The sequence below is a fragment of the Scyliorhinus torazame genome, unplaced genomic scaffold, assembly GCF_047496885.1.
Source record: "Scyliorhinus torazame isolate Kashiwa2021f unplaced genomic scaffold, sScyTor2.1 scaffold_239, whole genome shotgun sequence".
Taxonomy (NCBI): domain Eukaryota; kingdom Metazoa; phylum Chordata; class Chondrichthyes; order Carcharhiniformes; family Scyliorhinidae; genus Scyliorhinus; species Scyliorhinus torazame.
Genome location: NW_027307966.1, coordinates 21,807 through 35,356, shown reverse-complemented (window position 1 = coordinate 35,356; position 13,550 = coordinate 21,807). Strand labels below are relative to the sequence as shown.

General features: G+C 47.1%; 1 protein-coding gene across 1 annotated transcript in view; it reads right to left on the bottom strand.

The window, feature by feature from the left end:
- Positions 1 to 13,550, bottom strand: part of LOC140405790 (mucin-16-like) — a 133,058-nt gene that overhangs the window by 97,745 nt on the left and 21,763 nt on the right. The window contains exons 20-26 of the mRNA XM_072494223.1: positions 12,914 to 13,078; positions 10,523 to 10,585; positions 8,912 to 9,064; positions 4,826 to 4,986; positions 4,670 to 4,737; positions 1,677 to 1,846; positions 225 to 251 (exon numbers count right to left, since the gene is read on the bottom strand). Of these exons, the coding sequence (XP_072350324.1) occupies positions 225 to 251; positions 1,677 to 1,846; positions 4,670 to 4,737; positions 4,826 to 4,986; positions 8,912 to 9,064; positions 10,523 to 10,585; positions 12,914 to 13,078 (807 nt within the window). The remainder of the gene's footprint in view (positions 1 to 224; positions 252 to 1,676; positions 1,847 to 4,669; positions 4,738 to 4,825; positions 4,987 to 8,911; positions 9,065 to 10,522; positions 10,586 to 12,913; positions 13,079 to 13,550) is intronic.

Sequence of the window (13,550 nt, the reverse complement as noted above, 5' to 3'; positions counted from 1 at the left end):
TGGTGAAACTGATTCACCGGTACTTTTGCACAGATATTAAACAGCAATTGAACAGAGATAGTTCTCATATTCTGAAGAACAATCATATGGACTCAGAATGTTAATTCTATCTCTCTCTCCACAGATGCTGCCAGACCTGCTGGGTTTTTAATAGCATTTTCTGTTTTTGATTCAGATTCCCAGCATCTGCAATATTTTGCTTTTATTTTAGTTACCATACTTACTGGTTAAAACGGCTGATTCATGGTAACCTGGAAAAAAAAATTTGGAAAAGTCACTTAATCTGGTTAAAATACTTCTCTTTTAAATTGCATGAGTTTGATATCAATTAAACCAGTCTCAGAAACATGTGATGACTTGGATAAGACGTTTCACATCTTGTAAGAAATTAAACTTTTGAAAATGCGAAACTGGATGTTACAATAACGTGTGCGTCTGTTATCTCTCACGAGTTACAAATGAATAAGCAAGAGTTCAGCGAGCAACAGCAAGGTGGAGTCAACTATCAGTAGTGAGTGCGAGTGATCGAGTGAGAGGCAACAGACCAGAGTGAGAAAGCCAACAGATTGAGTGTTGCAGAGAACCAGTAGGCCAGGGTTTTTTAAAAAATCATTCAAGGGATTTGGTCTTCGCTGGTTAGGCCAGCATTTATTTCCCCTCTCTAATTGTCCTTGAGACGTTAGTGGTAAGTTACCTTCTTGACCGCAGCAATCCATGAAGTGTAGATACAACCACCATGCTGTCAGGGAGGAAGTTCCAGAATTCTGACCCAACGTTATTGAAGGAACACTGATGCATTTACAAATCAGGATTGTGAGTGACTTGTAGGGGAACTTTTAAGTCGTGCTATTCCTATGTATCTGATGCCCATGTCCGACTAGATGTTAGTGGTCAAAGTTTTGGAAGGTGCTGTATAAAGAGCCTTGGTGAGTTCCTGCAGTGCATCTTGTAAATGGTACACACTGCAGTGACTGTGCGTCGATGGTGGGGTCAATGAATGTTTGTGGAAGGTATGCAAATCAAGTGGGGTGCTTTGTCCTAGATGGTGTTGAGCTTTTTGAGTTGGAGCTGCAGTCATCCAGGCAAGGGGAGAATATTCCATCCCTACTTGTGCCTTGGAGATTGAGGACAGGCTTTGGTGAGTCAGGAGGTTAGGTACTTGCTCCAGGATTCCGAGACTGTACCCTGCTCTTATAGCCAAATATTTATATGGCGAGATCATTTCAGCTTCTGGTCAATGTTAACTCCCAGGATGTTGATGGTGGGGAATTCAGTGATGGTAATGCCATTGAATGTCATGGGGTGATGGTTAGATTCTCTCTTGTTGCAGATGGTCATTGCCTGGCACTTGTGTGATGCAAACGTTACTTGCCACTTGTCAGCCCAAGTCTGGAAATTGACTAGGTCTTGCTGCATTTGGACATGGACTCTTTCAGTATCTGAGGAGTTGCAAATGTGCTGAACATTATGGAATCGTCGGAGAACATCCCCACATCTGACCTTATGATGGAAAGATTGTCATGGGTTGAGGCTGAGCCAAGTGTTTAGAGAGTACAGAGCATTGTTTGCAAAAAATGTGCTGATGATACAGCAGCAGGATTGAGAATGGCTATGAGATAAAGTCTTAACTGATTACAGTAAAAATAAACAACTCTTTAATTAAAATGAGCATTTACCATTGACAAAGAGGCTGTTTCTGTCCAGTGAATATGGTTCTAAGGTGGTGATGCCCTGTGTGTTGTCTCGGAATTCGTGGTAGAGTAGAACTTTATCAACCTGCTGGACAGTTGTATTCCTTTTGAAAATGCAGATTGCCTCAACCGTACTGTTGCCATCACTTGCAGGTCTGCCACATACAAATCCCAGATGGTTAATTTGTTTTAAAATATTAAGCATAATGCTCAGTTGTCTGAAATTTGCAGTGAACAGTGAATCAAGAGCCTCTGACCTCATAGAAAGCATCACTGAGATCTCACGATCTCAGTGGCAAAATCACAAATCTCTCAACGTGCAGTTGATTGTACTACTACTTAATGCGGACTGCTAGCGTCAATCTCAGCAAGGTGTCCAAACAGCCTTTAACGTTCAAGAATAAGACAGCCAACCAGGAAATGAAAAACCCAGTTACACCTCATTGAAATAAAGCTGAATTTTTGCGGGGGTTTGTTGCGCAATGTAAGAGTGGAAAGAGGGAGTTTGCATTGATTTGCTGGTGCTGCGTGTGTGGGAATGGGGGTGGGGGGCATGGTGTTTGTGAACACACGGCTCAGCCTGATCTAGCCCTGTTCTGGGGAAGCACTTTCCAGATTAATCTGTGCTTGCATTGAATCCTGAAGTTGTGCTTAGATTCAAAGTGGTAATGATGGTGGAAGCTGACTGGTTGCTGTCAAAAAATCTAGAAATTCCAGGCAAAGATCTTTCAAGAAAGTTACATTGCTGTGTTAATTGTTTGCCGAATAGATTTCTGAATTCATCTAAATAATCTTGAATGATGGTACATTACGTGGTATTTGAAAAGAAGTGAGGAGTCTTTTCACAGTTCTGTATATTTTGGTGACGGTGCACATTGAGAGGGCTGAGCATTATTCGATGGCAGTCGATTTGGTCCAGAATTCAACGCTGGTTCAGTGGATGTGCTGCACTTAGGGCCTGACCCAGGTCAACAGAAAATTGCTGAAGCCTTTCAATTTACCCGTCCACCTCTTAGCCACATTGGATAACTCATTGTGATTGGATGTGTTCTCCATCATTTTCTAATCATCTAAAAGTACACTCCTCAACAGCATCAGTTTGTTTGATATTCGGTGTACATGCTACTGTAATATCTTAGGAGCACACTATTGTGATTGATACGAGGTAATTTTATCTGGAGGCGGTGGCCCTGCAGGACCAGTATAAAGTTCAGGGGTGAGTCCGCCTCCACTTGACCAAGTTGGTAAGCCAATTTTACCGCTGTTCACCGTGTTTTGGCTCAGGTGGAACTGTAACCACTATAGGGGCTAACGTCTCCCTTTGATAGCCATTGGCTAATCAGATGGTAGCAGCTCCCCACTCCCAGCAATACCCCAAGGAGTGGTCATTGCATTTGGGAGTACAGGCAGCCTCCATCAAGAGGAGCCTTGGAGCCACACAGGCAGCTAAATGTTTCACTGCGGCTACACAGGCCGGCCCCAATGAGTGGGGGAAGGGGGGGATCATTTTGAGGGCGGTGGGGTGGAACACACAGTGGTAGCGGGGAGTAGCTTGGGGAGGGGGTTCGGTGATGGTAGCTCCATTGTTTACCGAGTGTCCTGGGCAACCTTGCCTCGGGTAAACTAATTGCAGCGGAGAGAAAAGGCTCTTACGAGTCCTTTACTTGGCCAGTTAAGGACCTTGATTAGAGTACAAGCAAGCAGACCCACTAATAGTGGATCTGCTGCTGCCATATATCACCTGATATTTTGCCCCCCACTGCTAGCCCACTCACAGGAGGATGCATAGAATTCCAGCCCTAACCTCTGATCCTTTTCTGTTGTCTTGAACACGATGCTAATTAGCAAGCATGTTAGTCATTATATTGGCTTGGTTCTGTCAAACTCACCATTCTACAGTTGTGCCTGCCCTAATATTTCAGGGTATTTGCAATCATCGAAAGGAGGATATTGAGAGTGGATAGACACCAGGGCGAGATTCTCCGACCCCCCGCCGGTTGCTGAATTCTCCGGCACCGGAGATTCGGCGGGGGCAGGATACGCGGCGCGCCGGTTGGCGGGCCTCCCCCCGCGATTCTCCGGCCCGAATGGGCCGAAGTCCCACTGCTAGAATGCCTGTCCCGCCGGCGTGGATTAAACCACCTCTCTTACCGGCGGGACAAGGCGGCGCGGGCGGGCTCTGGGGTCCTGGGGGGGGGGGGGGGACGCAGGGCGATCTGGCCCTGGGGGGCGCCCCCACGGTGGCCTGGCCCACAATCGGGGCCCACCGATCTGCGGGCGGGCCTGTGCCGTGGGGGCACTCTTTTCCTTCCGCCTTCGCCACGGTCTCCACCATAGCGGAGGCGGAAGAGACTCCCTCCACAGCGCATGTGCGGGGATGCCGTGAGCGGCCGCTAACGCTCCCGCGCATGCGCTGCCCGGCAATGTCATTTCCGTGCCAGCTGGCGGGGCACTTCCGCCAGCTTGCGGGGCGGAAATCAGTCCGGCGCGGGCCTAGCCCCTCAAGGTTAGGACTCGGCCAGTCAAGGGGCGGAGGATTCCGCACCTTTGGGGCGGCGCGATGCTGGACTGATTTGCGCCGTTTTTGGCGCCAGTCGGCGGACACCGCGCCGATACCGGAAAATTTTGCCCCACATGTCTATCCACACGTATATTTTTCAACTACTGAGGTAAAGTTATTTCTTAGAATCCAAGATATAGGAAGCCTATCTTGTCCCATATTTACTGTAATTTGAGGTGGCTTTTGTTTTGAGAGGCAGGTAGTAAGATCAGTTCTGTTATGTTGGCAAAGGTTATGTATGTTTGGAATGCACCGACGCAGTTTGGAAATCACCCCATCAAACAATGACATCCAGGAAATCATTTTCTAACACTATTATAATTATATGGTTGTTTTACATAATATCTCCAGGGCACATGCACATACGTCGCGGATTCATTTTGACCTGGAGATTTCAGATAAATAGTTAGTTTATTACCTGAAAGAAACAGACTGACAACTGGAGAATGTTGATTTTGCTTTGCTATTGGCATACAGATTATTGAGCTGTAGAAAGTTAAAATGTTTCATTTTAGTATGAAAATGCAATTTTAAAAAATGCTTTCTTCTCAAGTGACAAAGCTAGCATACTTGCCTTTTCACGAATGTTCCTTGATTCAACCGTGTACAACAGTGAACTGAGGTTTTGTAGGCTTGATGTGAATGACAGTGTGAGCACAGTGAAGGTTACATTAAATTCTTTTGCCTGTATCCCTTGATTTGGTTTGGCTGTTACAGGTACGATGGGGGGTTCCACTAAAAGACAAAATGATGCAATGTAGAGTGAGGTCACAAAATTTAAATCTGTCCAAGGAAGGACAATATCGTTTTGGTCGAGATTCTTCTGTGAGTGGCCAGCTTGAATTTGGACCCCGCTTTTGAGGATCTAAGTGTCTGCGACCAGGATAGCTGTTCAACCAATCATAGAAGCAAATAATAAGCAGGAAAAATATACAAATTTTAAACGATTGTAAAGAAAGTGAAATAGATCTTGGGTCCCACAAAAGGGATTGAGTGAAACAAATGAAAGAGCAAAACACAAAAGCTACATAAAATTATTTGTAGTTTTTTTAACACTCTGCAACATCAATTTTCCGCGAAGGGAATTAAATTCCACACTTTTTAAAATATCTTTTCAGGACCTCAGCGGTTCGTCAGAAATAATGCTTCCGTACCCCTTATTAAAAATAGTTTTGATTTTCATCAGCCTTTAAAATGATAAAAGATCATAATGATAATTCCAGGATCGGATACAGCTGGATCTGCGAGGGACACTTCTACTGGGGCAGGGGACTGAGTTTGAAAAACAAGTCAGGAGTGACATCACAGGAAAACGGTAAATTCATTAAAAGGTAGTTCCTGAAGGAACGTTAGCAATTGGGAAGTAAAGTTAAATGAAGTTGAAGTGAAAAAAAGTAATTTGGCAAACAAAGGAAGATGAAGTTAGAGAACGGAGCCGTGGCGGAAAAAATGAGCGCGAGAAATCAGGAGACTGAGAGCGGAGCTGGGAGGATAAAGGAGCGTGAAAAAGAGCGAGAATGGGAGCAGAGCCAGGAGGATATAAGGGCGTCAGAAATAATGAGACTGAGAGCAGAGTGCTAACTTGGAGCTTGGAATGCCTGAGGTGATGTCAGAATTCAAAAGTGACATGGGGAAACTGGAAGCAGAAGATTGGGTGAGTACAGATGGGTACGTATCTCACTTATAGTTTGTAAGGGCTATATTCTGTAGTAACGAGGACAAGGAAAAAAAGGCCCTAGAATAATTGTTACTCTTTGATTTTAAGTATTTTCCAAAAGGTTTAATTGAATTGGGCAAGTCATGGCAGGACGGCTTAAGGCCACGGTATGCTCTTCCTGCTTTATGTGGGAAGCCGGGAACATTTCCAGTGCCCAGAGCCAGCATGTGTGCAGGAAGAGTCTCCAGTTGCAGCTCCTGGAAGCCCGTGTTTCAGAGCTGAAGTGGTGCTGGGGCACTGGAGTATTCGTAAGGCAGAGAGTATCGTGGTTAGCACATTTTAAGAGGTCGTCACACTGCAGGCTAATATTCCATAGGCAGAAAGAGAATCGGTGCCCAACAGGCAGAGCAAGAGGATTAGACAGGCTGTGCAAGAACCTTCTGTGATACATCCTCTGCAAAACCGCTTTGGATACTGTTGGGGCAATGGCCTCTCAGGGGAAAGCAATACCAGCCAAATATGTTGCAACACATTTGGCTCTGCTGCACACAGGAGTGAAAAGGAATGTAATAGTTATAGGGGATTCAATTGTAAGGGTAATATACATTAAGGAGGGGGAGGGTAAAGAGCCAGTAGTCATGGTACACATTGGAATAAACAACATAGGTAAAGAAAGGGTTCAAGCCATAAAAGCAGAATGCAGGGAGTTCGGAAATAAGTTGAAAAGTAGGACTTCAGAAGTAATGATCTCAGGATTACTACCAGTGCAATGTATGATTGTCAGAGCAGCAATAACAGGATATATCCCTTTCCACTCTCTATTGTTTGTGTATGTGTGTAGAGAGTGGGGGTAGTTATGGGGAGTGGTGGGGAAAGGGGTAATAGTCAGTTACATTTTCTGTTTGTTTACTTATAATACTATACATAATAAAAGGTTACTTGTGTTAAAGTTACAATCCTGATGATTGTAGTCTATTGGGCTCAACCAAGGACCTAGGGTATTTTAAATATAATCTAATTTCACCTGTGTTGCAACTCTGGGTCAAGTGGGGCTAGAAGTGACCATGCATCAGCCCAGGGTATCATGCCTGAGTATTAGATCCAAGGAAGAGGAATACAAATTGTCTAGAAAAAAAACAGCAGACCTGAGGATTGGGAGTAGTTTTGAATTCAGCAAAGGAGTTTTTCCTCTTTTTCAAAGCAGAAACTACTTTGCTGCTTTTGATGTGGCGAGGAGCTGTCAATCATAACAAGAGAGTTTATAAACATTGTGGTTAGCATTCAATCAGGGTAATGGAGATGCATTCAAGCATGAAAGGAAAGATAAATAAACACTCCACCAAGCACCTGTGACTGCACCAACAAAACTGTCAATCACTGGCAAGTGGAATAAATTGCTGTGTGAAATTGAATGAAAGATTTTCATTTCAAAGGTTGTCAGGTATTTGAAGCCCTTCCAAGTGAACTTGGCTTTTGAGGAAGCCTCTGATACTTGTAACAGCTGCTTCTTTAAAGACTTGTGTTTGAGGCAGCAGATGTTAGGAAAGGGTAAGTGGAAATGCAATGATTTGCCACTGTGTTGTTTGGACTGCTCTTTGGTTTTCAGGCTGGGGTGCCTGATGGGGGTCTCTCATGGGGGGGGGGGGGGGGGGTCTGATGGGAGTGACTGATGGGGATGACTGGTGCGTCTCAGAAGGGGTACGTTGGAGGGGTCTGATAAGAGGATGAGGGAGTCTTTGGGGGAATCGGGTCTGATGGGGAGGGGATTGGATAACCCTGATGCGTACGTGCTGGGCGAGGGGCCGGTTACTCCCATGCTGTGGGGAGGATGGCCCTCCTTGTCAGCCCGAGGGAGTGCTGGATTAATGTTGAAGTGGGAGGGGGCCTGCCACTGCACCTCGGTATCAGGCCACCCGCTCAATATGGCACCCAGACACCGAGATTCTGACGGAATCCTGTGAGTTCTCCACCATGCATATATTTATAGGAGAGAGACTCGCACCGGGGCCCCACTTCCAGCATTAGCGGAGACCAGTCCCGATACTCCGCTGGCGGGAGCACTTATACTCCAGAATGGAGAATCCTGGTTCTCATCTTTTGTTACATTTTCAGTGGACTTAAAGGACTTGGAATGGTGCACCTGATAAGAACAATGCTGGAAAGCAACAGGAAATCTGCTTAACTGTTTGGATTGATGAATTCTCATAAAATATAAAGCAGAAGTAATAAACAAGAACTATATATTAAAATTAAGTTATTGTACAGAAAGTAGAATAGTGCTTGGCTGAGAGACATCAAAGGGACAAAGCAGAAAAGCATATACAACTTTATCTTCAATTTTTTAAATATATGGGACATCTATTTTCTTCTGAGGGAATGCGGTTCCAAATTGTGTAAATTTATTCTTTCAGGACCAAAGAAGTTGTTCATAAATAATACTGGCACCCTACTGCATTAAAAACTTGGAGTTTATGCTCTCCGCCAGTAGCGTTGAAGAGGAGGATCATGTAAAATACAATGGGTTGACATCCTATCTGCACTGACCTAACCTTTACAGGTCCTCCCAGGTTTATGTCCACGAAAGGGTCTCATATTGCTGCCACTGATATTTTACATGAGTGGGGGCTTGCCCATGCCATGTGGTAACTTTAGCTAATTTCCAGGGTGGGGCAGAGGGAACCAAATATGGGTGGTGAGTCAATGGGCTGAATTCTCTCATGGCTCAACCAACGGGTTCAAAGTACGGAAAGAATTTGGCAGAAGTGAAAGAATTGGTTTCCCACCAGTATGCAGTTATCTTCTTAGTCTCACAGATGATAAAATATAGTCAGTAACAAAACCATGGTGCATCATCAGTAATAACACACCAAAAGCACATTATTCAAATCTGCATAATCAACATCAACCTATCTTTTGCTATTTTCTTTCATATAGTCCGAAATGTACGATAGAATTGAAGGAATTAGAATGATACAACTGATCAGCGAGCACTCGCTTACTCACCACTAGTTGAAGGGAGAGATGATGTTGCTTCAGTTGTCGATGCATTGGTTGAAGTCGCTGTAGGCATTGCTGCAACTGTACTTGTTAAGGTAGGAGCTGATGTAGAAGCAGGGGCTGCAGTTGGAGTCTGTGTATTTGCAGTTGTTTCAATCGCTATTATTAAAAATGTAATGTCGTTATTGTGATAAACAAGACAGATTATTACTCAAAAGTTACTCTTGATAGTTTATTGAGATTCATACATAGTGAAACAGAAACAATGTAACTCAGCCATGGAATCATCGAATCCCTACAGTGCAGAAGGAGGCCATTCGGCCCATCGAGTCTGCACTGACCTTTCAAATCGAGTCTGCACTGACTCTACCCATACTTACATCCCTCCTATTCCTGTAACCCCATAACCTAAGCTGCACATCCCTTGTCACGAAAGGACACTACCATGGCCAATCCACCTAACCTGCACATTTTTAGATGTTGCAATGCACAAAGTATGTGCACATTGTTCTTCCACGTGCATTTGTGGGCTGCAGCATGCAGCCAAGTTACACCCGAATGGGAGTGCAACGTGGCCGGTATATGTCGGGAGAGGCCTCCCACGGGCTTCCTGACAGCCAGAATGTCTTGGGAGATCCTCCCAGGTCTCGCAAGGCATCATGGTCAGGATCCTGCCCACAATGGGCAGGATGTGTTGACCCAAGATCTATCAGGCTCCTGGGATCTAGCGGTCTTGCCACCGAGTCCCAGCTGGGCACCGTTCAGTACAGAAACCAGGTGGAATGGCACCTGGGGGGTCTCCCGGACCATCCGAGGCCCCTGGATGGTCCGGGACAGAGCAGGGTGGCCACCTAGCCCTCCCTCTTGAATGTGGAAACCTTGGCACTGCCACCCTGAAACTACCAAGATGCCCAGGTGGCACTGCAAAGCTGCCAGGAACACTGCCAGCGTGGTGGGTACCAGGGTGGCATTTCCAAGGGTGGCCATTCACATGTAAAGAGAGTGGAGGGGAGGATTGAAGGGTGGGGGCTGCAAGGCGGGTACGAAGGGGCCTCTGGATGGTTGGTTTGAGGAAGGGTGGGGGTCCTGGGGGGGGGGGTGCGCAGCCAAAAGGGGCGAGGGAAGGACTGGAAAGAGGGGGGGGGGCTTAGCGATCCCAGAGCTGGGTGTCCTCACTTGGGGGGGGGGGGGGCGTGGAGTAATTCCCAGGTGTGTGTGTGTGGGGAGGGGGAAGGGGGGGGGTGGTGACATTGCCCGTGGGTGGGGGTGAACCCACAAGCCCACTTAGAGATCGGGGCACCCTTTCAAAATGGTGGTCCGATCTCTGAGGCGCCAGTCTGGCAAATGAGTTCAGCTCCCCAGTGATTCAAAAAATTTGAAGTGTGCGCTTCATTGGGAAAAACACCACAGGACCGAAAAATGTGTCTAAATGCGGTTAGATAGCGGTGGGGAACTCACTGTCAGAACTGGCTGAAACTCCCAGCAAAACCCGTCATGAATGACACTTAGAAACCTTTCCGTTAGATGGCACCTGATAATCTTTTCCCAATTTTCAATTACAACTTTCTAAACTTGCAACAACTGTAAAGGAATCAGTGTGTACACTTGTGTACTCACCACTTATTGCAGGGAGTGTTGTGGTTGTCGTTGCTTCAGTTGTTGACGCTACAATCGTGGTCGCTGTAGTTGTTGGTGATCAACAAAGGTTTGAACAATACATTAATCACTTAAAATTAATATTATGTTCTACATTTTGTTCACACTCCTCTCTAATGAAACTTACTAAGTTATACAACATAGCCATATTACAATATCAGTGAAGCACCAATAGTTATTTGCGCTTAATTCTTCCATTCATCGTTATAGCCAAAATATTACTGTAAACTTTTGTTACTTTTCCAGTATGTGTATTTGCAGTCAAATCTTGTATTGTTAGTGACATAGGTGATAGACTTAATGAGACCTGCAAAAAACATGGGACAACATCCCAGCATGGTAACATGGAAAAACATACAACTTTATAACACAAAAGACTTCTTAGACTCATGAATAATGCAACATACTCAATAATGGATCATAGCCATGATGCAACATCATAATTATAATCTTTATTAGTGTCACAAGTAGGCTTACATTAACACTGCAATGAAGTTACTGTGAAAATCCCCTGGTCGTAACACTCCGGCGCCTGTTCGGGTACATAGAGGGAGAACTAAGAATGTCCTGTTAACCTAACAAGCACGTCTTTCGGGACTTGTGGGAAGAAACCGGAGCACCCGGAGGAAACCTACGCAGACACGGGGAGAACGTGCAGGCTCCGTACAGACACTGACCCAAGCAGGAATCAAACCCATGACCTGGTGCTGTGAAGCAACAGTGCTATCCACTGTGAAACCATGCCGCCCTCAGTAATCACACGCATCATCTGCACATTATTCAACTCTGCAAAGTTGAAGGGAGTGATGGTGTGATTGATGGAGCTCACTGTAGCGCTAGTGTGCTTCTTGAGACAGAAGCTAATGTGGGGGTTGGTGCTGCTGTGGATGACTATGTTTGCAGTCAAAGTATTTGATGCTGCTGTTATTAAAATAATGTTTGACTTAATGAAGTATATAAAAAATATGGAACACCACCCACACATTTAGCACAAAACTCGTCTTCTCAGAACTAATTTGGGCAGCACAGTAGCACAAGTGGCTAGCACTGTGGCTTCACAGCGCCAGGGTCCCAGGTTCGATTCCAGGCTGGGTCACTGTCTGTGCGGAGTCTGCACGTTCTCCCCGTGTCTGCGTGGGTTTCCTCCAGGTGCTCCGGTTTCCTCCCACAAGTCCCGAAAGACGTGCTTGTTAGGTTAACAGGACATTCTCAATTCTCCCTCTGTGTACCCGAACAGGCGCCGGAGTGTTACGACCAGGGGATTTTCACAGTAACTTCATTGCAGTGTTAATGTAAGCCTACTTGTGACACTAATAAAGATTATAATTATGGTTTCCTCCCAAAGTCCAAAGACATGCAAGTTAGGTGGATTGGCCATGATAAATTGCCCTTAGTGACCAAAACGGTTAGGAGGGGTTATTGGGTTACGGGGATAGGGTGGAAGTGAGGGCTTAAGTGGGTCGGTGCAGACCGAATGGCCTCCTTCAGCACTGTATGTTCTATAATGCAACCTACTCAGTAACAGAGCATAATCATATTGCAAAGCAATAATCATCAGGGGCGAGATTCTCAGACCCCCCGCCGGGTCGGAGAATTGCCGTGGGCTGGCGTGAATCCCGCCCCCGCCGGTTGCCGAAGTCTCCGGCACCGGATATTCGGCGGGGGCGGGAATTGCGGCGCGCCGGTTGGCGGGCCCCCCCGCTCGATTCTCCGGCCTGAATGGGCCGAAGTCCCACCACTAAAATGCCTGTCCCGCCGGCGTAAATTAAACCACCTACCTTACCGGCGGGACAAGGCGGCGCTGGCGGGCTCCGGGGTCCTGGGGGGGGGGCGCGGGGCGATCTGGCCCCGGGGGTGCCCCCACAATGGCCTGGCCCGCGATCGGGGCCCACTGATCCGCGGGTGGGCCTGTGCCGTGGGGGAACTCTTTCCCTTCCGCCTCCGCCACGGTCTCCACCATGGCGGAGGCAGAAGAGACTCCCTCCAATGCGCATGCGCGGGAATGCCGTCAGCGGCCGCTGACGCTCCCGCGCATGCGCCGCCCGGAGATGTCATTTCCGCGCCAGCTGGCGGGGCACCAAAGGCCTTTCCCGCTAGCTGGCGGGGCGGAAATTCGTCCGACGCCAACCTAGCCCTTCAAGGTTGCGGCTCGGCCCCCAAAGATGTGGCGGATTCCACACCTTTGGGGCGGTGCGATGCCCGTCTGATTTGCGCTGTTTTGGGCGCCAGTCGGCGGACATCGCGCCGTTTCCGGAGAATTTCGCCCCAGATATTATTTTATGCTTTTTTGAAGTTGCAGTAGATTGAAAGGAATTGGAGTGATGTTAATGAGAAGAGAGCACTCGTACTCACCACTTGTTGAAGTGGGTGATGTTGCAATTGTGTTTTCTTTAGTTGTCACCGCTTTTGTCGAGCTCAATGTAGTTGTTGGTGCAATTGTCCTTGTAGAGGCAGGAGTTGATGTAGAGGTCTGTTCTGCCAGGGAGGTCTGTGTTTTTGTTGTCAGTGTTTCTGCTGCTATTATTAAAATGGGTGTGTATTGTTATTGAGGGAGACAATAAGCTATATGAATTGCACATTAATTGATCTCAGCATCTGCCCCCTTGCGCCAAGGTGGCATTTGGCAAAATGTACCATGGACACCATTTTCTATCTTCGCTCTGATTACACAGTAGTTATCTGGGGTGACATTCTCCGACCCCCCGCCGGGTCGGAGAATCGACGGGGGCTGGCGTGAATCCCGCCCCCGCCGGTTGCCGAAGTCTCCGGCACCGGATATTCGGCGGGGGTGGGAACCGCGCAGCGCCGGTTGGCGGGCCCCCCCGCTCGATTCTCCGGCCCGGATGGGCCGAAGTCCCGCCGATAAATTGCCTGTCCCGCCGGCATAAATTAAATCACCTACCTTACCGGCGGGACAAGGCGGTGTGGGCGGGCTCCGGGGTCCTGGGGGGGGGGCGCGGCGCGATCTGACCCCGGGGGGTGCCCTCAC